The sequence below is a fragment of the Globicephala melas genome, chromosome 19, assembly GCF_963455315.2.
Source record: "Globicephala melas chromosome 19, mGloMel1.2, whole genome shotgun sequence".
NCBI classification, from domain to species: Eukaryota; Metazoa; Chordata; class Mammalia; order Artiodactyla; family Delphinidae; genus Globicephala; species Globicephala melas.
The window spans coordinates 35,907,933-35,933,627 of NC_083332.1; the positions used below are offsets into that span (position 1 = coordinate 35,907,933).

General features: G+C 59.8%; 2 protein-coding genes across 3 annotated transcripts in view; one reads left to right on the forward strand and one right to left on the reverse strand.

Annotated features, from left to right (window-relative positions):
* CFAP20 (cilia and flagella associated protein 20) overlaps positions 1–25,695 on the reverse strand; it is a 108,719-nt gene that overhangs the window by 29,575 nt on the left and 53,449 nt on the right. Inside the window, exons 10-11 of the mRNA XM_060289681.2 lie at positions 15,166–15,472; positions 4,665–4,875 (exon numbers count right to left, since the gene is read on the reverse strand). The gene's annotated coding sequence lies outside the window, so the exon portion shown is untranslated. The remainder of the gene's footprint in view (positions 1–4,664; positions 4,876–15,165; positions 15,473–25,695) is intronic.
* MMP15 (matrix metallopeptidase 15) lies at positions 1,565–22,106 on the forward strand. Of its 2 annotated transcripts, none has more exons than XM_030847953.3 (10): positions 1,565–1,877; positions 12,436–12,584; positions 13,251–13,376; positions 15,172–15,479; positions 15,816–15,977; positions 16,912–17,165; positions 17,527–17,665; positions 18,670–18,820; positions 18,953–19,068; positions 20,140–22,106. In XM_030847953.3, exons 1-10 carry the CDS (start codon positions 1,716–1,718, stop codon positions 20,604–20,606), a joined length of 2,034 nt encoding a protein of 677 aa, XP_030703813.1. In that variant the 5' UTR covers positions 1,565–1,715; the 3' UTR covers positions 20,607–22,106. The 2 variants fall into 2 exon arrangements, with proteins under 2 accessions (XP_030703813.1, XP_060145662.1); XM_060289679.2 differs by lacking the exon at positions 1,565–1,877 and adding an exon at positions 2,235–2,255 and having other exon boundaries at positions 20,140–22,105.

Sequence of the window (25,695 nt, forward strand, 5' to 3'; positions counted from 1 at the left end):
AACAGGGCTCTTTTTCTTCACCTGGCAGGTCGGTGAACAGGCCATTTCTGAAGCTCTGCCAGATCTCTGGATTTCCAGGACGTGAGGCCTGCCGGGCGACCTGAGGGCTTACGTTAGGGAAACCCGCCCTCAGGTAAGGAAAGCTCCCATTTCCGGGGCTGGGAGGTGGCGTCGGAGAGGGACGGTCTCCGCCCTCCTGCCCTCCCGCGGGGGCCTTCTCCTCAGGACTCTGCCCCTCCCGGACTTCCCTTGGTCTGGATGCGCAGCCTCTGTGGACCTTAGACACAGGCCTCCCACCTCAAGCCTTCAGCATCCAAACCGACCGGATCTCAAGCCGCTCTTGGAATAGAATTAAACTAGCACTTTAAGCTCCGCTCTGCAGGGAGTTTTGCCCACCCGCCCAGCACCCTGTGGGGCTGCATTGTCACATTTCATTTGCACAAAATAGTGTTCTTTGCTCGGACACCTAATGTGTGCTAGGCCAGCAGCCAGAAGTATATCTAACCCCCCACCCCAGCCCTTTGCCCTGCGTTCCAGATAAGGACTTGGAGGCTCAGAAAAGTTAAGTAATTTGCCCACCTCCATACAGCAAGTATGTGGTAACCCAGGACTGCAACCGCGTCTCTGTCGCTTGGCACTGCCCATCCAAGGTACCCAACGCTTCACTTGGCAACTGAGAAAAGTCCTGAAGGGCCAAAGACACCCTGAGGCTTTTGAAAAGAGACCTCAGGCCAACAAATCTCTAGATTTTTATCTTTTTTTTCGCCTAAGACCAGACACTTGGGTCTCTCCTTCTCGGTTCTCCCTGCTCACCGCTGCCTCAGTGTCCCCACCCACCCACTAGGCGGGAGAAAGAGGCGTCTTCATTCCTTTTTGCCCCTCCCTCTGTGGGGCGGGTCTCTTGGGGGTCAACCCAGCTCCCCAAAAGCAAGGAGGGGAGTGACGGGGGCGGACTGGGGAGGATTCCCGCCGTCTGGGAAGAGTAAAAGGGTCGCCTGTCCGGCTCCACCGCCGGCACCTGCTACCAAGAAGCCTCTGGCTGAGGTACCGCCCCCGGACCCCGCCTAGGCCCGCCCGCCACGAGAGCACTGGCCCTTTAAGAGCGGCGGTAGTGCATCGCGGGGAGGAGGGCCGGGAGCGCTCGGGGTTGTGCGGAATTCGCCGGGAACGTCTGGCGCCGGCTCTCTGGCTCGCTCACTCGCTCCGACCGGCTCCCTGCGCCTCATCCCTGGGCTGCGCGGGGACCCGGGCCCGGTCGGGCGCGGGGCGAGCAGGATCCACGGGCGGGAGGCGCGCGCTCTGGGCAGCGCCTGGCCCCGGACATGGACAGAAGGAGCTGGGCGCGCAGGGGGCGCCGCGGGACCGGGCGGCCGGAGCGCTGAGCCAGACAAAGGCTCAGGAGTTGCGCTTGCTCTCGAGAGCCGGGCCGCGGGCGCCGAGGCTGCAGGACCCCGCGGCGGGCGGCTCCGGCCCGCCCTCTCCCCCGTGGGCAGGCTCCGCGCGCCCGGCCCTGCCCGGCCCGCTTTTCCTCGGGCGTGGGAATTTGCCGAGGAGACCTAAGCGGCTCCGCGGTGGCCGGGACCGGGAGGTCTGCCTCGCGCCCGCCGGGCGGGGAGCCAGGGAGCGTCGCAAGTTTCCGAGCCGCGTGCGTGGACCCGGCGAGCGGGCGAGCCGCGCGTGCAGCAGCGCCCCGGGCCAGGCCGGTCGCCGGAAGCATGGGCAGCGACCGGAGCGCGCCCGGACGGCCGGGCTGGGCGGGCAGTCTCCTTAGCGGCCGGGAGGCGGCTGCGCGGCCGCGACTGCTGCCGCTGCTGCTGGTGCTTCTGGGCTGCCTGGGCCGCGGCGCAGCGGCGGAGGACGCAGAAGTCAATGCCGAGGTAAGGACCCTCGCCCAGTCCCTTTGCCACGGCTTGGAGGACTTGGGGCTGGGGGACTTGGGGTGGGAAGGAAGCCACGCCCGCAGCCTGAAGCGTGGAGAGGAAGGGCGCGGAGATGAACCCCAGTCCCGGAGTTGGGGGCGGGGAAGAAAGGGGACCCGGCAAGCTGCCCCTCCCCAGCTAGCCCTTGGTGGTGCACCTCTTCCCAAACCCTGGAGGGCGTAGGGCTTGCGCCCGCTCTCTACCCCTACAGCCCCGCCCTGGGCACTGATCCTTCCCAGCCCGCGTCCCGGGAGCCGCTCTGCTGCCCCCAGCCCTTGCTCCTCTCCTTCCCTCCCTACCGGACTCCTGATTCCTCGAGAGCTCTGCGGACGCACGGTGACGTTCTTTGCGAATGGGAAGGGGGCTGCTCTGTGTGTGTGTGGGGGGGGGGGTCTTGGGCACAGCAGGCAGCGCTCCCGCCTAGATAGACTCTAGTTTGGGTGACACTGAGCCTCGCGCGGCGGGCTGGGATAGGGGGAGGGGGTACGAACCTCTGAGGTAGCCCATTCGGGTTGAGGGGGCGCTTTGGCGACTTTCTCAGACTCTGCGCGCAAGCCGCGCCACGGCCAGATGGCATCTAAGAGGGAGACCCGGTCTCACCCGGCGCTTCCTCCACCAGCGCCCCTACGCCAAGGCCCGGGCCGAAGAGGGTGGACCCCGAGCATTTTTTCACCAGGAGCCCGGCAAACATCCCTACCGGGGCCCATCTCTGGAGCGGTCCCGTGGGTGATTAGGCGCCGCCTCCTGGCGCAGAGCTGCGTCCAGCCAGCGCCCCCGGCTCCATGGGGTCGCCGAGCGCCGTCCTCCGGATTAGGGACAGTGAGGGCACTAGCTCCGTTGACCCAGAGCAAAAGCGTAGACGTTTTTTCCCGACTTCTAAGACCCTGCTCCCCGCCCAGGAGAAGAGGAGAGGTTTGGCATGGTGGGGAGACACCCCCCTCAGCGCGTCCCCGGTAGGCTCGGGCTTCGGTGCCCTTGCGCCGGCCTGGAGCCTCCTGCCGTCCGGGCTGCTGCCCTGAGTGACGTTTCTATTTGCAGCCAGGCCGGTGCTCCCTCCCAGCTCTCAGCGGCTTCCCCACCTCCCCGGCTGCCTGGGAGATTTTTCCGATGGAAGCCTGCCCTTCCCCGCCCTACTTTAATAAAAGCACTGAGGAAGGGCAGGGAATTCCTCCCAGCTCAAGTTACACCTCCCAGCCAGTTCCCCACCTGCTCTGCCCTCCCTCTTCGGCCCGGCCAGGGAAAGCTACAGGGAGCCAGGCCCTGGCAGGAGGCAGAGTGGGACCCCAGGCCATCCCCAGTCCAGCTCCACCACCCCACCCCCGATTCACACAGGCAGGCAGGCAGGGGCTTACTGGGGACCCCTGCTGGTGGGGATTGCCCCTCAGCCTGCATCCAGGTACTAGGCAGAGAGTGCTGTTTGGGCCCACCTGCCACTCTCTGGAGTTGAATACCAAAGAATTGCAAGTCATAGACCCACCCCCGAGGAGTTTATAATCTATACTTAGAAACGGCATCTCCACACAGAAAGCAATTGCAGACCAAACTGGAATTTGGTAGCCAGGCATTGTGATTTGGCATTTTAGATGGCCAGGAGCTGGGGCACTGGGACCTGTGGTCTGAGGGCCTTCGTTCTCTCTTTCCTTTGCTTCTGCTCCTCCATCACCTCCTCCTCTTCCAGCTGCGGGAGTACCCAAAGCCCAGGGCCTGCACTGGGCCACAGACCATGGCCATGGCCCTATGCCTGTGTGGCACTGACTAGGGATTCTGTGACTGACCTGCAGCCCCTCCCCTCGGGAGAAACTTGGGTTGGGCTATTGTGGGAAGAAACTCTGGAAAGTACAGGGCACCCTTGAGTGCTGGAAGCCAAGGTAGACGCAGGATTAGAGACCGCTGGGCTATCCCAGAGCCTAGAGTTGGCTTTGGAGTACAGGCTGTTCCATGGAGTCCCATCAAGTCTGGCCGGAGCTGGGCCTAAAGAGTCAAATGGCTTCAGCAGCCAGCGCATTTGCCCGGAGGCTGTGAAAACTGTCCCCAGGTCCATGCTAACCAAGAACCAGCATCAGAGATTCCTGGGCCTGGCTGCACCCTGTTTCTAGAGGCTCTGTCCCTTGGAGAAGGGTTTTGGTCCTTGACCACAGCTCCAGACCTCCAGCCAGGTCAATGGCTGGGACTGTCTCTGAGCAGCTTAGAAACTGAGGCAAGGGCAGCCCCTCTCCCTCCCAGGGCAGAAACCAGAGGCATCTCATCAGACTAAGGAATCAGACGTGTGCTAGGAGCCAGTAGATACCGGCAGGCTGCCAGATACCGGCAGGCTCCAGGCTGCTCCAGGCCTCAGCCTGGAGAAGGCTGTCTTCCTTGGGGAAGCCACCACTGAGCTACTCTGCCCTGTCCCGCTCCCTCCCTTGGCTGTCAGGTCCCAGTCTCCAGCCATTCTGGCCCACATAGACCTAGGCCCCACCTGACTGAGGTGCCAGCTGCAGCTCCTGGCCTCGCTGACCTGAGAGTCCAGGCCCTCCTTCAGATTTCTGTCTTGCTCTTTCTGGCTGTAGCGCATACTCCACTTAAGTGCCTTTGATTTTTCACCAGAGAAGCTTTGGCTCTCCCCACCTCTCCCTACCCCCCAGACACACCTCTAGGCCCTCAGCCCACCCACGCCTCCGCATGGAGGTGACTCAGGCCGCTAGAGTTCAAAGGTGTGGTGCCACTGCCACTAAAACATGGACACACCCACCTCCTTGCCCCTACCTGGCAGCTCAGCAGGAGAGCAGAAAAAGGGGTAGGAGTCAGCTGGAATTCTGCTTTTTGACCTTCAGGTCTGACTGTGGCGCCGCAGCCCCAGGCTTCTCTGCTCCAGTCTCTGCCCGCGCCTCCATGCTGGCCGCTGGGGCCCCACCGTGTGCTCCTGTTAGTGCCCTTTCCTAACTGGAGCAGAAGCAGCAGGGGCCCCCGTGCCCACCTGCGAAGAGAAGGGGTTAATGTGAGGGCTTGTCTTTGGGAACCTACAGAAGCTGAATCTTCTCGCCTTCTTTCTCCCTCTCTGCTTTTTAATCTGTTCTCCTCTTATCACTAACAAGCTACTGCTCTCCATACTTTATTTCAAAACCCAGAGAGAACTGGGCTGACTGGTGCTGCCAGGCACTTGGGATCCGACTGGGCTGTGCCTTTCATGCCCAGCCCTTTGCCGGGGCCCTGTGTTAGGTCTGCCCTGGGGTCCAGTCAGTTAGCTTCCTCCTTGCAGAGAACAGCCCAGTGTGTGCTCCATGTGTGTGCATCACCTGGCCTGCCCATTCTGACCCCTGGACTCAAGACGCCTTCCTTTGCCCCACCTCAAGGAGGGTGGAGAGGAAGCAACCTAGAAACACACCCAGACCCCCCTTAGAAGACTTCCTGCAAATCCCTCCAAATACTACCCATGTTCTCTGATGCCAATTCAGAATAGCAATGCTGCCCGGCAAGGAAAATCCTCTCCCTGCCAAGCACTTGGTTCTGGTCACTCCTCCATGCCCCCTTTGTTGCTTGGTCCAGATGCCCCTTGCCATCGACGCCTCTGCCCAGCTGGAAGTTTGACTTCTGCCTGAGGCCAGCTTGCGGTGGTTGTAGTGGTGGCCACTGCTTCCCACCTCCAATTAAAGTTGGTGCTGTAGGCCTTTGAGAGGTGATTAGGTCATGAGGGCAGAGCCCTCGTAAGTGGGATTAGTGCTCTTATAGGAACTGCCTGAGGGGACTTCCCTGGTGGTGCGGTGGTTGAGAATCCGCCTGCCAATGCAGGGGACCCAGGTTCGAGCCCTGGTCTGGGAGGATCCCACATGCCGCGGAGCAACTAGGCCTGTGTGCCACAACTACTGAGCCTGCGATCTAGAGCCCGTGAGCCACAACTACTGAGTCCACGTGCCACAACTACTGGAGCCCGTGCTCTGCAGTGCGTGGGGGCCGCCGCAGTGAGACGCCTGCACACTGCAACAAAGGGGCCTCCGCTCATGGCAACTAGGGAGAGCCCGTGTGCAGCAATGTGGAACCCAACGCAACCAAAAGTAAATTAAATAAATAAATTTAAAAAAAAAGATAATTAAAACTTCCTAAGAAAGCTCCCTTGCCCCTTCCACCATGTGGGGGCACAGCAAAAAGTTAGCAGCCAGGAAGAGAGCCCTCACCAAACCAGACCACGTTGTCGCTCTGATCTTGAACTTCTTGCCTCCAGAACTGTGAGAAATAAATATTGTTATGAGCCACCCAGCTCATGGTATTTTCATTATAGCAGCCAGGGTGGATTAAGGCAGTTGGCATCTTCAGTATCGTCCCAACATTCATGTAGTTCACACAGCTGACCACTCGGGCAGGGGTCAAGCCCCATGGCCAGCTCTGCCCTGGGCGTGGAGATGTGTTCTGTGAGTCAGCAGAAGCAGAGAGGACTTGGGGGCTCTCTGCTTAGATCCTTCTCCAGCTCAAAGAGGGCCCAGGGAGGAGTCCACAGATGAATGTGAGGACCCGGGACCCTGCAGGTAGCTGAACACTCCAGGCCTGAGGCACACAGTAGGTGCCTTCTGACTGGACAAGCCCCCGCTGAGTTAGAGCTCATATGAGGCCGTTCCCCAGAAGAACAGTGGTTCTGGGGATGCCTGAGCCCTTTAGGGGAGGTAGTACAGATTTTGCAGCCCCGGGCAGGTACAGCAGAGATGTATGAGGTGGTCCTGGATCAGCGAGACAAAGAGGGATGCCTCTTAACCAGATCCCATTTCCCTTGTGGGAATAGCAGGAAATGAGCAAAAAGACCCAACTCAACCTCCAGTATCTGGACAGACAGATGGGGACCTGAATCCCAGCCATCAGCCAGCCCTCAAAAGATGCCCCACAGCCACGGAGCCTGGAGGTCAGGGTCTGGAACTGCTCTCTAGGATTTGCCCTTAGCCCTGGACACCACCTGGTCCTCCCAGAAGCAGCTTCCCCCACCCCCCAGAGGGGTGGGAGCCCAGCTTCGTGTCCACCACACATGGGCCTGGCGCCTGGTACATAGGAAGCGCTTACAAAATGGTGACAAAATACAGTGACCATGAGAAGCACATGGCATTTGCTGTTGTGGGCAAGTCACTGACCCCATCTGAGCCTGAGTTTCTCATTTGTCTACAAAATGAGACTAGTAATAGTATCTACTGGATAGAGTTACTGGGGAAATTCAGTGCGTTTATGTGTAAAATGCCGAATGCTATGTACGATGCCCCTCACGTGGGGCCCATGGAGGATCAAGTGTTATTTTTGAGCACCTTCAACATACTTGGTGCTATCCTGGGCAGGGCCTAGGGGTGTTTTATAAGCATTTTCACATATAATCCTGTATTAACTGTAAGTTTAGGTGCAGTCATGACCCCATTGTACAGAAGAGGAAGCTGAGACCTTGAGGTGAGAGACATTACCCGATTCCCCAGCCTGGGTGGTGGCAGAGGAGCCTGAGCTCCCAGCCCCCAAGCTGGGTTAAAGGCTACAGGTCAGAGCCCAGGGTGTCATCCTTTGGAAGTGCCGCCAGGCAGGAGCCTGCTGGGCCTGAGCCAGGTGGGAAGGAGGGTGTGGAGGTAGAGCCAGGGCCCGCCCCCAAGCAAGTGAGCCTGGAGCCCTACCCCTGCCTGTCCAGCCACCCAGGCTCTGCCTGGAAAGCAGCCCCATGTAAGAGACAACACCTACAGCGGGTTTCCAGGTGAGGCCCCAGGCCTGGCCATCGGCCAGCCCGAAACCACTAGCAAACAGGACCCTTTTCCCCACCCCTGCCCGCCCACTGGCCGAAGGACTCCGGCTGCTTTTCCCTCCGGGTTAAGGAGTGCGGGGCAGGCTGGGAGGCCACAGGGTAAAGAAGTGGCGTCCACTTCCTGCTTCCCTGGCTGGACGTCCCCCACCCGGCCTGCTCTCCCCACCACCCAGAGCCCCTTCCCCACCTGCAACTTTCCCATCTTGGGGGGGTGGGTTAGATTTGAGCCCCAAATGAGCAAGTGTGTTCTTCCAGAGCTGCTTAAATATGGACTATGCTGCCTCGAAAGGGAGTAAATGATCCACTAAGGACAGGCTGGGCTGGCTGGGCGCCCCCCTTTCTTCCCTGGCCTCGGACTAGTTATGCCGTCTGCGGGCACAGTGAGGACCTCAGCACACCATGAAAGGTCTGCGTCCATCGCTGGCGCGCCTGACAAGACGCCTTTTGTGCCTGTCTGGGCAGCCCTGCTAGGGTCTGCTTGGCCTGCAGAGAGAGCCGTGGGTGAGTGAAGCAAAGCAGAGCCAGGAGAGATTTTTCTTATCGCACAGGGTCTGATAAGGCCGGGTGGGAGGCGGCTTGGTTTGTCTGAGCCCCAAGGAGCTGGATGCGTCTGCAGCAGCACGCTCACCCTGCCCCCACCGCTGCTTAATGCACAGTATTGATCGGGCAGCTCCTTCCCAGACACGCCCACCCTGTGGGGAGGGCCTGCCTCGGGGTTGTCTCGGCAGTCCTGGGGGGCAGCCCTGCTGACGTGGCCCAGCGCCCAGACCCAGCCAGAGATGTGGAGTGTGGGGAGGGCTGGGCGCCCTCCCCCAGTGCCGTGCTGGGCGCTGTTCCCGAGAAGGGCCAGAGCCCACTGTCCCCTGCCTCAGGCCCAGAGGAGCTGCTGCTGCTTCACAAACAGCCTGGTCCAATAGCACTGCTTATGGGCTCCGGTTCTAGCCATAGACCAGCTGCGTGACCCTGGGTGGGCCCCTCACCCTCTCTGAAACTTGCTGTCTGTGTAATGGGGATGGGGTACTTGTGAACATTGAATGGGGTGACGAGAGTGGACAGTCTGGCCTCCAGCAGATTCTCAGCCCCTGGCTGCTGCATTTATGTCCTCTCCTGGGGGCCAGGGGGCCAGGAATTCCCCCTCAGACTCTTGATGGCTCTACATCTCTTTGCCTGGGGCCAACCACTCACCTGAAGCCTCTACACACACTTATGGGATGGGGTCTGGAGCTTGAGAAAGAAATGGCTGAAAGAACCAGGGTGGGTGGGGTCTCCTGCAGCGGCCTCCCTCCCTGGGCTGCAGGCAGGAGGGGGACTCGTGGCCCAGAGCTCTCTCTGCAGAACCCTTACCTGCCTCCCACTGGACAGTGGTCCTCATGGAGGAGGGCCCACCACTCTGCTGCTTACTGACCTCCCTGAGCCTCAGTTTCCCCAGCTGAGCAACAGAGCTTCACTGCTTGGCTCACCCCACCTGTGAGACTCGAGGTGACCGGACAGAAAAGGAGACACCTTATGGAAGGAGGAGACACCTTATGGAAGGGACAGTGTACCGGTAGGAGCAGCAGGGGCTTGAGCACAGCCCCTCCCCGACTTTGAGACCAGGGGTCAGTCATGACCTTGGGAATTGCTTCCCGCTTTTGTCCCAGGGCTGCAGAGCCCCTCAGGAGGCTGGAGTTAGGGCAGCACCTGCCATGCACCTGTGCCCCCCATGGTCTTTCCCCTCCACCCCCAGGGCTTGTCGAACTTAGCAGAGCAGTAAGGTGATGAGAAACTTCTCCTGGACACTGGGGGAAAGAAAAGCCCCAGCCCCGCGGGCAGTGTAGACTGACTGGCGCGTTGCCCGTCAGGCGGGCTCAGTCAGCTCCTTGTCTTCCGGGGCCTCAGCTGCTCTGGGCCAAGGCTGTATTTCAGCTTAGCCCACTCATGTCACCAGTCCTCAGCCTCAGCTTTTTACCCAGCAGTGGCCGAGAGACATTTGTCATCAGGAAGCCTTGGCTGATACCGAGATGGAAGCTTCTGGCTTCCCTGGGACTCAGAGGGTGTTTGTCTGTGTGAATGAGGGTCCACAGGCACCCTCGGGCCTTTCCCGTCAGCCCCCTGAGCTGTGCCCAGTATTGAAGGGGCCCCTCTGCCCCATCCCCCACCGGGCTCTGGAGCTCTTCACTGCAGACAGGCCCAGCTCCCTCCCCTCCCCAGGGCCCCAGCCTGAGCCTCCCCCGCCCTGCCCTCCTCCTGTCACTCGCCACACTGCTAATCAGTCCCTTGGTGGCCTGTGATTGCGCTCCCCAGGATATTTTTACCTTATGCAAATAGGTGATATAGAGGTGCCCTCATCTGTCAGCAGCAGCCCCAGTTCTCCCCCCACCTCCAGCTGGATTCCTTTCACTGTTAGAGCTGGCCGAGCATCACAGCCTCGCCTTCTAGATCTTTCCAGGCTTCTTCAGGCAAACCGTGTCCATTAAAGGTGGTGGACATCCCCCTTCACAGACACACAGGAGCCTCAGGAAAGGTTTCCATGCTTGGGAAGAATGGGGAGGGCGCCCGTAACACTGCCAGTGTCTGGTGGAACTAAAGGAAGGGAGCCCTGGGCAGGAGGGGTGAGGGGGGTCCATGGGGGATGCCACAGGGTGCTCCTGCCTCCCCCAGCTGCCCTGCCCCCACCCAAGGCTGCCTTGTCGGAGCCTGGATCCTTCAACCCTGTCGACCGACACAACAGGCTGCCACTCTAGGAACAACCGGGCAGTGCCCCTGCCCCCACCAGCCTCTGTCATTAATACCATGTTGACTGAGCACTTTCCCCTGCCCAGCACAGTGCCAAGGGCTCCTGTGGACTTGCCCATTTCATCTTCACAGAAATCCATGAGATGAGGCAGGTCTTGATTCAACCCCCTTTTACGGACTGAGGCACAGTGAGCAAAGTGGCTGGGCCAGGATCTGTACCCAGAGCCGTGGTCGTTTCTCAACTCGGTGTCTGCCGCGTTGTCCTGCGAGGCCTCGAAGTTGTGGCTGGGCATCCTTAGGCTCTGGCAGTCTCCCCGCGCCGCCCTCGTTGGCTCAGGCTCCGCTCCCTCCAGCAGCAGCCTGGGCAGTGCTGAGCCGGGCTGTGTGGGCAACCCATCCATACCAGGGGCCTGGGCAGGGGCCAGGGCTGGGCTGGCGAGTGGCACTGAGGGAAGCCAGTACCTTTGGAGCTGGATGTGACCCTGGTGGCAGACAGATGTGAGCGTGGCCCAGGCCAGCTGACACATCGCTGTCAGCCCAGAGCAACTACCATGTCCAGCTGCCATCCTGCCCCGTGGGCCCTTGATGTGCAGCCCTCACCTTCCAGAGCGTCTCAGAGAGCAGGCCTTTAGGTCCCCTCACTCTGGGGGTTTCCAGAGACCAAAGATAGACAAGGAAGGGTTCAAAGGACATGCTTCCATGTAGCCCAGGCCCACAGCAGTCCCTGCCTCTGCTCACCAGCCTCCCACAGTGGTCACCATGTTCTCGTGGCCTTGGGAGCACCAGGTGGGCAGGGCAGAGTTCCCTTCCTTACCACCACTCAGCTTGGCTCACTGGGGATCCCGTCCACCGGTTTTGACTGCAGTGGTCCTGTCTGCTCACAGACTTGCCAGCGTGAATTCCTCACTCTGCGTGTGCACCGGGTCTCCCCAAGGAGATAATAAACCCCTGGAGGTCAGGACACTTCAGCCGCCTCCTCCACGGCCTCCAGCTGGCATGGCACCTGGCACCAGACAGGGTGCTCAGAAACACTTGGCAGGATGGCTGGCTGGGTGGGCCGACACACAGACAGATGGGGGTAGATGGATGAAAAGACTTGCCCAGCAAGTCTTGAAGGGGACGGGCACCCCCACTGTGTCCCAGCTGCTTTTCCCAGGTCCATCTCTCTCACCCCACCCCCTGACAACCCCATGGCTCCCATTTTGCACACGAGGACACTCAGGCCCGGAGAGGAGAGTTTGTGGCAGAGCAGAGACTGGACTTCAGGCCTCCTGTCCCACCCTCCTGGGCCTGGGTGGGCGGCCTGAACCCACCTGCTTTCCCTCCGGAAGGTTCAGGGTCTGTTGGGGAGCAGCACCAAGGGGCAGGTTTTCCTACTTGGTGAGAATTCAAGAGCTTCTGAACCCTGTAGGGTCCCCAGTGGTCTGCCTGGAATGGTAGAAGGCCCCACCCTGGAGGGGCCGGCACAGTAATAAGGACGGCAACTTTGGACTGTCCTCAGAGACACAGCTTCTGTCCTAATGGGGGAAGGCAAATAATAAACACCTAAGTGAAACATACAGCGTGTCAGATGGTGGCAAGTGCAGGGAAGCAGGAGAGGGAGTACAGGGTACAGCGGATGGGTGTCTTTTTTGCATTTGTCAGAGAACACTCCTCCAATAAGGTGATGAAGCAGAGATCTGAAGAAAATGAGGGCATGAGCCATGCAGATTTCTGTGGGGAGAACACTCCAGGCAGCAGGAAGAGCAAGTGCAAAGGCCCTGAGGCCTCACAGGTAGTTCCTGTGAGAATTGGCTTTTCCTCTGAGGTGGGAAGTCTTTGGAGGGTTCTAGACAGAAGACTGACCAGACCTGACTTGTAAAGGCCTTTTGTTCCAGCTCTTGTGTGAGAACAGACCGTAGGAAGTGGAAGCACGGAGAGCGTACAGAAGCTCACATGGTCACCTGGAGGGAGGTGGTGACGGGAGGTGATGGTGGTGGAGGTGAGAGGTGGTGGGATGCAGGCCATGCGTGTTTGGAGGTAGCGGAGCCAGAACCTGCTGACCAGGTCATGGCCTCTCCTTTGCAGAACTGGCTGCGGCTCTATGGCTACCTGCCCCAGCCCAGCCGCCACATGTCCACCATGCGCTCCGCCCAGATCCTGGCCTCGGCCCTCGCCGAGATGCAGCGCTTCTACGGGATCCCCATCACGGGTGTGCTGGACGAAGAGACCAAGGCGTGAGTCCCTCGGTCGGGCCATTCCCAGACCCCACTGGCACCTGCCCTCCTTCTGGCCTGCTCTGATGAAGGCTTGGCATGTGCAGTTTCCAGAAAAGAGTGGCCTAGATAAGAGATGGCATATGGCTTGATCCTCCGTGCTAGCTCTGATTGGTTGGGAATGGCTGCCGGCTGCCTAGTGTTGAAAAAGCTCCTGAGGCCAAAGCCCAGTTCAGCAGCAAGGAGCATAGGATTGATTAGTGATGTCTGCCACAGGCATGGGAATGGGGAGGTGCAGCACACATGCACACATGTGGTTGCCTAGCTAGGCCTTGCTCTGAATCTGGCAGAGGTGATGTGACCCAAAGCCACATCCTTGATGAGCACGCACAGAGCATAAGGTATCAGGGATAAGAAGCCTCAGGGTAACTCTCCTCCCATTCCTGGGTGATAGTGCTGAAAAGGGGCTCACCTTTGCAGAGCCACTGCTGGGCACCCAGTCTTCCAGTACAAGGTCACTACCGTTTTCCTGATGAGGAGCTCGAAGCTGAGAGAGTCCCTCACCCCCTCCACACCCATATAAGGGGCAGCTGGAGGCCAGTGGGGGGAGGGTGGGAGACGGTGGACTGCCTGGAAGAGGCAGAGCCCAGCAGGCAGGCGCGTTGAGGGGAGGCTCTGTGCACCTAGGTGGATGAAGCGGCCCCGCTGTGGAGTACCAGACCAGTTCGGGGTACGCGTGAAAGCCAATCTGCGGCGGCGGAAGCGCTATGCCCTCACCGGGAGGAAGTGGAACAACCACCACCTGACCTTCAGGTAGGGAACCTGGCTGCCCAGGGTGGTGTCCCCCCAGGGTACCCTCCAGAAGCAGCTGGCCCCTCTCTGCCTGGCCTGAGGCCTCAGGCTTCCCAGTGGGCTCCTCTGGAAGGCTTCCTTTCCCAGCAGCCCACTGCAGGGTGTCCGGCCTAGCCATCCAACCTTGCCAATCCCGCTCCCATGCTGATTAGATCGGTCACCCCACTCACCCACCCACCCCAGGAAGTCTCCCTCCAGAGAAGGGCAGGACCTTTGAACTGCTTCTGCTCTGTCCTCCTTCCCTCCATCCCCTGACCCGCCAGCAACCTAGGGCTGGCCTCACCTGCCCAGATGGGCTCCTGCACCAGTGCAAACTGGGGGCTTCAGGCGTCTGAAGGGTAAGGGAGGACTGGGGTGCCTGAATCCAGGCAGATGCAAGCAGGCAAGCAGCAAGTCACCCGCGCAGACCCTGGTTCAAGCACCCTCCTCCTTTCCACTGAGTCCTTTGGCAAGAAACCCCCCTGAGCCTTGAGCTCTGTGGCAGGCCCCAAGGGTTCCCCCTTCCTGTTCCAATCCAGCCACGACCCCACCCGCAGCTCCATCTCCTGAGGAAGAGCAGCCCACAGGGTCGCATAGACCCAGGCTGCAGAGTGAATTCATGATCCATGAGTTGATTCGTGATCTTTGATGGAGATCTGTCCAGCACATGGACTCTTAATCTGCTTTATGTGGGAGATAACAGGCTTCATCATGCTGTGTGTGTGTGTGTGTGTGTGTGTGTGTGAGTGAGTGTCTGTGTGTGTCTGTGTGTGTGATGCTTGTTAATGTTTAACATTTACATGTTCTCAGAATAAAATTATGTAAGAAAGAAAAAGTCAGAATATGTACCCTTTATAGGCATCACAGTTTTGTTTGGGTCAAGTGTGAGGCAGAGTTGCCTTTAGTCTGTACTCTTCAAGGCAGTGGAAATCTAGGAGGACAGATACTTATTATTAGGGGCTGGTATATTTGCTTAATATTTATCTGCAAGAATGATAGAATTGTTTTTAGGAGAATATGCATAGTAGGGTAAAATATAAGGGGAGAAAGAGCTCTTTTAGAATTATACATAGATTTAACCTACTAAATTGCAGAACATTGGTAGTAGAGAAACAGCATGGCATGTTGGAAAGAGGTATGTTCTGGAAGCCAGCAGTCCTGAGTTTGAACAGGCTTCATCATGCTTTTGTCATGTGCAGGCTCATATATGCCCATGTTCTACCTGAGTTCAGTCATTTAATCCTCCCAGGCGCTCCATGATGAAAGCGCTGTCCTCCTTTTCCCACTTTACAGGTGATGAAACTAAAATTCAGAGAGACTAAGTCACTTGCCCAAGGTCACACAGAAAATGTTAGAGCCAAGCCTTGAACTCAGGTCACCCTGACCCTGGGGCCCAACATTCAGAACCTCTTGGCCTGTGTTTCCCAAACCTCAGCCATTTGCATCCCACTTTCTAGGTCTTTCTCTTGGCTCTGTGTCACCTATACTTTTAATTACTTAATGTTTTTCTTTCTTAAAATAAGCTTATTTGGCACATTGCAACCTTATTCAGTGATCTCCTAATGAATTCCTTGGCTTCACGTTCGTTCTTTTTTTTTTTAAATTCATGTCAAAGTAAACTAACAGTTGATATTGATGAGCATTGTCCGTGAACCAGCTCAGATCTTATCCCCTTTCCTTCAGACCATGTGTCCCCGCCCCCAGCCCAGTGAGTGCTAGCAGTGGACAGCAGCCCCAGGCCCTGTGTTCACTCACACCTCTCTCTGCCCACCTGCAGCATCCAGAACTACACGGAGAAGCTGGGCTGGTACCACTCGCTGGAGGCGGTGCGTCGGGCCTTCCGCGTGTGGGAGCAGGCCACGCCCCTGGTCTTCCAGGAGGTACCCTATGAGGACATCCGGCTGCGGCGGCAGAAGGAGGCCGACATCATGGTACTCTTTGCCTCTGGCTTCCACGGCGACAGCTCACCGTTTGATGGCACAGGTGGCTTTCTGGCCCACGCCTATTTCCCTGGCCCTGGTCTGGGCGGGGACACCCATTTCGATGCAGATGAGCCCTGGACCTTCTCCAGCACTGACCTGCATGGTGAGAACAGCTGGTCAGGGTGACAACAGGGGAGGCGAGCTGGAGCCTCAGGGCTCAGAGGAGAGAGCATCCCCTGTGCAGTCCTCGGGAGCAGTGACGCTTGGTCTCAGTCTCCTGCCCATCATCTCCAAGCGGGGGTGGTAGGGAAGGGAAGGGATCATCGTACCCATTTTCCAGATGGGGAAGCTAGAGGCCCAGAAGTCAGAGCAGTTTAGCTTCTTCTAAGAGTAAAGCATGGCCAGGCTCTCTGGCCCCCTCAGCCCACCCCAGCCCTGTCTGGGGTGTCCAGGTCCTGGGCCAGGTCAGAGCTGACTGTGCTGCCTGCCCCCACTACAGGGAACAGTCTCTTCCTGGTAGCAGTGCATGAGCTGGGCCATGCCCTGGGGCTGGAGCACTCAAGCAACCCCAGCGCCATCATGGCACCATTCTACCAGTGGATGGACATTGACAACTTCCAGCTGCCCGAGGACGACCTCCGGGGCATCCAGCAGCTGTACGGTGAGCGGGCGGCATGGGTGTGGCCGTGGTCTCTGCACGCTGCTCTCAACTCCCAGCCCTATGAGGCGTAGCTACTACTGCTACCCCATTTTGTAGACGAGGAAACTGAGGCCCAGAGAGGATTAGTGGTTGTCCACATCATTCAGTGAGTAAATGGTGGTGCTAGAAATCAAACCCAGGGCTGGCCAACTCCAGGACCTGGCCCTCCCTCAAGGCCCTCACCCAGAGCTTTCATGATGGCCCCAGGGCTCCTCACTGCCCCCCTTTCCTCCTCAGCCTGAGTGATATTCTTATTAGACCGAGGGTGTCCCTGGGGTCCCAGGCCCCCATTCCTACCACTGTCACTCCCAGCCCGTGCCTGTCCCAGGCTCTCCACTGAGTGTTGCTGGTTTATCACTTCCCAGTGCCTTTGAGGCAGGTGGCATCCCTGCCGTCCCACTGCAACCAGGCCCCACCAGAGAAGGCCTCCAGTGGGGAGGTGTCCTGGGGGCCAGTTCGGTGGGTCAGGGCCACACTCAGTGCCCACCCTCAGCCCTCACTGTGTTCCTGGCCACCTGGGAACCAAGTTCTTCCCTCTGCTTGTGTCCACTGTTTCCTGGAGCCTCCACTGGAGCAGGCTGGCATCCTGAGGGGAACATCACCGAGCGGGGGTGGAGCCAGCGGCAGCCTCAGGGGCGCAGTGACCCAAGCCCAGTGTGGGGAGGTCAAGGAAGGGGCTGTGTGGAGGAGGATGGAGGTCCTCCCAGGGCTGATGGCCGTGCAGGGGAGGGGTCTGCTGTGGCCAGATAGGGCCTTTTGCCTGGGTGGGCTGCCCATGGAGCACAGGTCTCCCCAGGCTAGGGACCCCAGGCTCCCACGGCTCTAAGTAGGAGACCCTGGCATCCTGGCTGAGTTCCAGGGCTACCCCCTCACTTCCCCCTGCCGCCCTCCGCAGGCACCCCAGATGGCCAGCCACAGCCCACCCGGCCTCTTCCCACTGTGACCCCCCGGCGGCCAGGCCGGCCAGACCACCGGCCCCCCAGACCCCCTCAGCTACCTCCCCCAGGCGGGAAGCCGGAGCAGCCCCCAAAGCCAGGCCCCCCAGCCCAGCCTCGAGCCACGGAGCGGCCCGACCAGTATGGCCCCAACATCTGCGACGGGGACTTTGACACAGTGGCCGTGCTGCGTGGGGAGATGTTCGTGTTCAAGGTCTGGCCCTGCCTGTGCCTCCCCAGCCCCTTGGCCCAGGCTCAGAGCAGAGAGCACCCTCCCACTTCTCCCCCAGACCCTTGCCCCGCCTCCACCCCTGCTTCACTGAGCTGCCCCTGGGGAGCCATCAGACCCTAGACCAAGAAGAAACCAGCCTGAGGGACAAGAGGATTGCCCGGGATCGTACAATAAGCCTAGGAGTCCACACCCCACCCGGGCTCTCTCCCTGGTGCCGCCCTGGCTTCCTAAGCCACCTCCCCCTGGACTCTCCCTGACCGGGGAAGGGGTGGGTTGAGGAGGGCCTCCCCGCAGGCCAAGGCAGCAAGCCTGCCATGCTCGCTCACACCCATGCCCTCCCCAGGGCCGCTGGTTCTGGCGGGTCCGGCACAACCGGGTCCTTGACAACTACCCCATGCCCATCGGGCACTTCTGGCGTGGTCTGCCCAGTGACATCAGTGCTGCCTACGAGCGCCAAGATGGGCGTTTTGTCTTTTTCAAAGGTGAGCTGGGGCAGGTAGGAGGGAGGGGACTGGGCGGCCTTCCTGCCCTTACCTCTGGCCTGACCTCTGACCCAGCCGGGACTGAGGGAGGAGGAGAGGGAAGGACCGTGCACATCTCGTCTTGTTGCCCACTGCGGGCTTACTCGGGGGAGCCGAGTCCTTCTGGCAGCAAGGCAGGGGTTGGGGACGTAGACAGAGACCAAAGGACTGGGCGGCAGAGGCTGCTCTGATTGGAGGCAAGTGTCCATCTTCTGCAGCACAGGGCCTCTGCCCCATCGCCCTCCTTCCTTGCATCCTGTGCCCCTTCCTTGCCCCTTCCTCATAAGAATGGGTCCCCGAGCCCACTCTGGGGCAGGATTCCTGAGTCTGTCTGTGGAGACAATGGCGCTCCCTCCCCTCAGCCCTCCCTCTGGGGCCTGCCTTCCTGGGGAGGGCCTCAAGGGCAGCACCCCTGATGGATCAGCTGTGTCCCTAGCCCCACTGGCCTGAGCCTCAACCAGGCAGGAACTCCCCGAGGACAGGGCTGGGTCCACACTGAAAGTAAGGAGCCCTGGGCCATGCACTGGGGTGCCCCAGGGATGCAGCCCCCAGACCCAGAGGCCAAGCAGGGCTCCCCCTCTTTCCTCTCTCTGTATAAGAACTGTGTGGGGGGTGGATGTTCAAGTGGGAATGGAGGCCCGTATACAGTGCGACTGTGTGTGGTGTGTGTACAGGTGTGACCTGGCAATGTGTATGTGTGTAAATGGGTGTGTCGCAGGTGTCCACGAGTGTCCACTGTGTGTGATGCAAGGGTGAGTTGTGCTGTATGTTGTCATGGGTGTGTAGGTATCAGTGCCTGTCCTGTGTACGAGGATGTGTGTGTGTGTGTGTGTGTGTGTGTGTGTGGTGAGTGTGGTAATGGATGTGAACAGATTTGGGAGCCCAGAATATCCCTCCCGGTGCCCCCTTCCTGCACAGCCCCCACTGGCCCCAGGCCTGTCCTCACCCCCACGCCCCTCCCACAGGTGGCCGCTACTGGCTCTTCCGAGAAGCGAACCTGGAGCCTGGCTACCCACAGCCACTGACTAGCTACGGCCTGGGTATCCCCTACGACCGCATTGACACAGCCATCTGGTGGGAGCCCACAGGTCACACCTTCTTTTTCCAAGAGGACAGGTGAGCACCCCTCGAAAGGGAAAAGGCCTGCACTGGGCCCCCACCCTCAGGCCTGCCCAGAAAGAACCCGTGGCCCGCGCGGACCGGGCTCCAGTCCCCAGCTGGCCCGCAGCCTGGTGCTTTTGGTCACAGGTATTGGCGTTTCAATGAGGACACGCAGCGTGGAGACCCCGGCTATCCCAAGCCCATCAGCGTGTGGCAGGGGATCCCCACCTCCCCTAAAGGGGCCTTCCTGAGCAACGATGCAGGTACCGGGGCCAGCCCCCTCCCAGTCTACCCAGCACTCACCCTCCCCCCTCCTCCATACACAGAGAACAGGGCTTGCCTGAGGTCACCAGCATCGAGATGGAATGCATGGGGGACACAGCTGTGCCAGGCTACCATTTACCCCATTTACAGAGGCCAAAGAGAGCTTGCGTAAAGGGCCCCAAATCCCGCAGTGAGGAAGTTACGGAGTCCAGCCAGACCTGCCTTTGTCCAGAGCTGGTGCTCAGAGCTGCCCGATCCCCACAGAGCCTTGAGCCTGGCGGGGGTGGGCGGTGAGCTTGGCTCAAAGCGACGGGAGCGGGAGTCCTCCCGGGGTGCCCCCTCACCCGCTTGGCAGGGAAGCATGATCTCTGTCGTTATAACTGAGCAACAGGGAGCTGTGGCTTTTATTTCTCCAGCAGGGTCTCTGGTGAGTTTAAGAAAACCCATCAGCCCTGGTTCTCAGCCTCTGGGTTCTCGGCCTCAGGGGAGACCCGGCTGGCTTTGCTAATGCTCGGGTGGGTCACACAGCTGCCGTGCGTGTCACACAGCTTCCATGCGTGATGGTTTCACTCTGCAGCTGCTCTGACCTCTTTGTGCTCAGCTGAGTATAGACGCACCTGGTGGTTCAAACCTGGCCCTTCCTGGAGTTAAAAGGGATGTGGGTGGAGTGCCCAAGACCAGAGATCTGGTCCGAGGCGGCATCAGTCCCCTCTCCAGGTCTGATGCAGGCTGACTGTGTGGCCTTGAGCAAGACACTGGCCTCTCTGGTGCTGGAAGAAGCCAGGCCTGGGTCCCCTGACTGTAGCCCACAACCCAGCAGGCTACCGGACCCTTCTGTGCGCTGCCCTAGTCAATGTCAGCCCAGCCGGGAAGCACAGGATTCTAGTCGTGCCCCTGACCTAAACCCTGTTCTTCTCTGAGCATGGTCTGGCTCCTATAAGTTGGTAAGCAAGTGAGAAGGATGGTGTTTTAAAGCTGGGGCCCCTTCAGCTCGCCCTGGTCTTCTTCGAGGTCTCTGGCCGGTGGGTGGGCCCCGGCCTGACACCCCTCCGGTCTGCTTGCCCTCGCAGCCTACACCTACTTCTACAAGGGCACCAAATACTGGAAGTTTGACAACGAGCGCCTGCGAATGGAGCCCGGCTACCCCAAGTCCATCCTGCGGGACTTCATGGGCTGCCAAGAGCACGTGGAGCCGGGGCCCCGATGGCCTGACGTGGCCCGTCCGCCCTTCAACCCTGACGGGGGTGCAGAGCCCGGGGCGGGCGGTGACAGTGAGGAGGGCAACGAGGGCCACGAGGCGGGCCCCGGCAGCAAAGAGGGGGACTTCGGGGAGGGGACGGACGAGGACGGGGGCAGCCGCGTGGTGGTGCAGATGGAGGAGGTCACTCGGACGGTGAACATGGTGATGGTGCTGGTGCCGCCGATGCTGTTGCTGCTCTGCATCCTGGGCCTCACCTACGCGCTGGTGCAGATGCAGCGCAAGGGCGCGCCCCGCATGCTCCTCTACTGCAAGCGCTCCCTGCAGGAGTGGGTCTGACCCTCCGCACCAGCCCGTCCTGCTCCTCACGGTGCTAAGGGGCCGGGCTGGCTGCGCCTGTGGTTCTGAGACAGCTCCTGGGGCCTTTCATCCAGAGCCTTCAGTGGTTCCCTCAGCCCCTGGGTGGGGGCCCCTCCAGGCCCTCTAACATCCCTGCCAGGCCTGTTCCCTTGTTTATTTATGCCCAGGTATCTTTTTTTTTTTTTTTTTTTGCACACTAATTGAGCATTTCTTCCTACTTTCCTGACCAGGGCGGTCCCTCAGGGCAGGGGGTTAGAGTTTTCTAAAAGTAGTTCTGCACCAGACAGGGAATTAGGCTCCCACCCGCTCTGGCTTAGCCAGAGGAGCAGAGGGTCAGAAGGCCCGGCTGGAAGAGTGGCCAAAGGACTGCTGGGCTGTGCTTCAGCCTGAGCACCAGGGCCAGAACCGAGGGCTCTGCTGGCTTTGGAGCTTGGTGGGGCCTAACTGGTCTCCAGCCCTCTGAGTCTCTGTGGTCTTAGAAAGAGCTTTCACCCGGTGGCAGCCCCAGGCCAGAGGGGGCAGAGGGGGAGGTGGCCCGCTGATTGTGTCCTGTTGAGGTCTGGTTCCTTCCCACCCACCTCTGACAACTCCAGCAGCCTGGTTCCCTGTGCCTAAGAACCTACCCTGCCCTGGCCAGCAAAGGGCCAACAGCCCCCAGCTCCCCTGGACCCCTTGAGCCCACACCCCCTTCCCTCTCTGGAGAAGGGGCCCTGGGCCTGCCTTACCAAGGACCAAAGGGGGTCTGCCGAGGCCCCTTCCCCAAGGGTAGCACCAGCCTCGGCCCCAGGCTGGGTCTCCACCCCCGCCCACTTTCTCCTCTCTGAGCCGTGACCCTTCCGTGAGCCTCCTCCCTCCCTCTGTCACCCACACCACCATCCTCAGAGGTCTCAGAACCCCAGCAGCCTCAGGCTCAGCTGCCAGTGTCCTGGCTCTCCCGGGGAGAGACGGGCGGATGGGCGCCCAGGCTGGCACAGTAGGTGTCCACAAACACGTGCCCACCAGCCTGGGGGTGTTCCTCCCTGCCAGCTCCCTGTCCCCCAGGGGCACTGGTAGGGAGAGGCCAGCTGCTCATCCCCTCACACAGGCTGTGGGACAGGGCTGTGGAGCCCCCAGAAGAGCCCACTAGTGGTAGCCTGGAGATCCTCCCCGTCCTGGGCTCGGCCCTGAGCGTGGAGATGATTCCTCCCTCTTTTCCTTCCCAAAGTAAGCAGGAGGCGAGGCTGCTGTGGGAAATGGTACTGTACAGCCGGCTCTGTCCCCTCTGCTTCCCTGCAGCCCTGAGCAAGCAGGTCTGCCGCCCAGAATCCCTGAGGCCCCTGCGGGGAGGGGCTCCTCATGGGCTGGCCCCGGTGCGGGTCCAGCAGCTTCCTCCCCGCTCCATCCTCAGAACCACCGGTGAGCCAGCCAAGGGGGGTGGGGAGGGAGGGGGTCAGTGTCCACCCCCATACGTTTCTTTCTGTAAATAATCTGCACTGATTAAATCGTACGGCCGGCGAGTGTGCCTCCTTTGTAAGAGGCCTTGGGCTGGAGCTTACAGCTGGAGGGGCTGCAGGTGACTAGGGTGGGGAGGGCGTGGTCCAGGCTGGGATTAGGGGACTTGCCCCCCACCACGCCAAAGAGACCTCGTTCACAGTTCTGCGGGGGCTCCTTCCCGATGGCCCTGGAAGGGGCAGAACTCGGGTAGAGTGGGAGGCGGCTGCCCTCAATAGACCAGAGGAGGGTGAGGCAGGGGACCAGGGGTGGCCCTGCTGGGGTCGGGCAGAGAAGGGGTGGGGAACTTACTGGCCATTCCTTCATGGTGAGAAAGGGCACCCAGCTTCCCGCACACCCTGCACGTCTAGGAAGGGTGGGATAACCAGTCCAGGCCACCCAGCCTTCCCACCCATCCGGACTGGTTCTAGGCAGCCTGAAGACCCAGCTTGGACAGGAAGAGATGAAAAACGATGCCACCGTGGATTCCAGAAGTTCCCCTCATCCGCATGCTCTGCCCAGAAGGTGAGGGGCCACCCAGGACCTGCCCTCTTCGAAGAAGCAGAAAACCTCGCCCCGGGCAGGGGGCAGACGATGCCCAGGAGTGCAGGAGACGGGCGTCGCTGCCCTCGGGTCTGAGCTTGGCTGGTGAGCCTCGCACTCCACGCCCGGCCTCTGGGCCCATCCTGTTGGGCGCCAGCCTGGGCACCCAGGACTGCGATGCTCAGCCACGCAGCAGGCCAGGCCCCCAGAGCTCCTTAGGTAGGGTCCTCCAGCCTGCTCCAGGCCCACCCTCCCCCGCAGCTGCGTGCCCCCTTCATCCCGCCCTTTCCTCTCTTTGTGTTGAAAACTGGCTGAGGAGATTAGGAAACGCTGGCCCTCGGAAGCCCCAGAGGCCACTCAGGCTCAGCTAGGAAACCGCCTGTGTGCTTCCCCCAGCCCAGGGGCCTTGGTGGGCGGCACGGGGGGGAGGGGAGACGCTGCCTCGTCAGCCTTCCTGCGGCAGCAGCCGCGGGGCCCCACCAGGTCTGCCTCCTGCCTGAAGCCTTAGGGTCACCCAGAAGCCCAGAGGTCACCAGGCAGGAGGAGGGCGGTGTGGGGCACGGGGGACGGGAGAGGACAGGATGAAAGGCCTTCTCACCGAGCTCTTCCGTAGCCGGAGGGGAGACTCAGCAGAGGCCTCACCTCCTCAGGAAACCGCCTGAGGAGCCTTCCAGCCCCAGCTCCCGGCTAGAAGCTCAAAGAAACCCGTTGGCTCAAGGAACAGCCCATCTCACGAGCCCAGTTTATCCTTGCTCAGGGGCCCAGGTGTGTGGAAGTTTCTGAGGCACGAGGGGTGGGGGAGCGCCTGGGCCCTCTCTCCCCCTCCCCAGCTCCAGACAGCCCGGCAGCCCCAGTGACCCCCTCCTCCCCAGGATTAAACAGAAGCCCACATCTTTAACATGGCTTGTTTTTTTAAATCAAGCTGTAACCTAAGCTCACCTTGGGCCCCTCCCAGCCCCCCATTCCCTCAGCATCTTTTGTTTCTTTATATTTTGCTAATTCCCAAGTAAAACAGGCAAGACATTACAGATAAAAAGAAGAAAAAGGTAAGTTGCCATCACTCCCCAGCCAGTGCGGACAGCTGGTGTGTTTCCTTCCAGCCTCTTTTCCTCTGCTTTTGCACAGCTTGGGGTTTTTAGAGTCCAGAACGTCCTGGGCTTCAGCCCTGGTGATACCGGTACTTAAACCTCAGTGGAGGGGATCACATGACCTACCCCACTGGCTGCTGGGAGGATGATCGGAGGACGCTGGCTGTCAAGTGCTGGCGAGTGCTCAGTGTGTGATCACGACTCCAGTCGTCTTGCGTGCTCCCTTGCTTGCATTTCACTCCCGAGACGAGCGGGGCTCAGAGAGGTGAAGTGACTTGGCCAAGGTCACACAGCCAGGAAGTGGACGATTAGAACCCAGACAGAATGACTTGCACAGCAGCCCAGCGCCCCCACCCCCACCCCCATGCTGCTGGAGAATCCAGAAGGGATGAGGAGGCCCCTGACCACCCTGGCCTTCCCTCCTCACACGTTCTAGACATCGAAGACCCCAGGGCCACCAACAGAGCCTCCTTTCAGGCTGGGGCAGGGCTGAGCTGGCTGCTTCCTCCCCCTCCGACTTGGCAGAAAAGCCTTTTTGTTGTGGCCCACATAGAGGCCATTCTCCTCCGGCTCACGGGAAGAAATGCCCAGCTTCCTGCCCATCCACAGCCGCCCAGGCGGCAGTGGACTCCTTCGTGTACATCCAAGAGGAGTGGGGCTTCCTGCCCCTCCAGGTCCTCCAGTTCTGCCTCAGGGGCCCGAAGCTGCCGGACTTTGCCCCTCGATCCGTGAAACCACACAAGGGGGTTGGACACAGCCTCCTCTCAGCTTTCCTGGCGAATGCTGGGGATTCCAGGCCTCAAGGCACTCTCAGGACACAGCAGTACTGCCCTCGGCCTACTGCTCAAGTGGCCTCATGACCCACAAAGTGCTGGCAGAGCCCCTGCCAGGCTGCTTGCTCGGTCCCAAATGTCCTGGCACTTGCTTGCCTCTATGCCTTTGCTTGTGTTGTTCCCTCCTGCTGGAAAACCCTTCCCTGCATATTTTATCCTATTCAAATTGCACAGATCCTTTAAGGCACAGGTTAAGGCTTGCCTTTTCCAGATTTTCACCCTCCCTCCTCAAGATGATTGTTTCCTTCCACCCTTGGCTCACCCAGCATTTGCATCCTAACCGTTCCTTGCCTCTGACTCCAGTCTGCCCATCCTAACAGGCACCCAGATGCTGAGTGTGACTCCATCACTCACAGGCTGTGTGTCCTTGGGCAAGTCACTTCACCTTTCTGAGCCCATCTGTAGAATGCGGCTAATAGCCATGCCTATTTCATTCAGCTGTGAGGCTTGATTGAGCTGATCCATGTAAACACTTAGAACAGCCCACAGCAGGCTCTCAATAGTTTGTTACTCAGATCTCTGTTTTAGGTGCAGGTACCTGATGGGCACTAAGGAGGCATACCTCCTTGCCTTCCTCTCCAGGAGTATTTGTGGGACGGGGTCAGAGGTCGACAAGCCCAAGGACAGGTGCCAGGAAGAGGGACATTCCTCTCCCACCAGCTCCCCCCCTCAGCTGCCGTGGCCGCACCCTGCCGACCCTGGCGGCCCAGCCCCTCCTCACCCGCAGCGCCAGCCCTTCTTTCCAGATCTTGAGCACGAGGCCCCGGCTCAGGTTTTCTCCCCAAGTGCTCCTGTCACCTCCCACCCCTACATTTTTCACCCACCTCACTCTGCCAGAAATAGCCTCCAAACTCCCCTTCTCTTGCAGCCAGTCTAACAGGCCCCTCCTGGAAAAACTATATCATTCCCCTGCCAGCATGGATCACAGCAATAAACTGGATTCCATTAAGAAATTATTGAGTCAGTGGAAAGGGAGGGGCAGCTATACCCCAATAATTTCATCAGAAAATTACACAGCACCATCCTAAAACCTGTCGACTTCAGCTAGATTAAGGTTCCTTATAGATGGGGACACCGAGGCCCGGACAGGGGGCTGATTTGACCACAGTCACTCACTCAGTCTTTAAACTGATG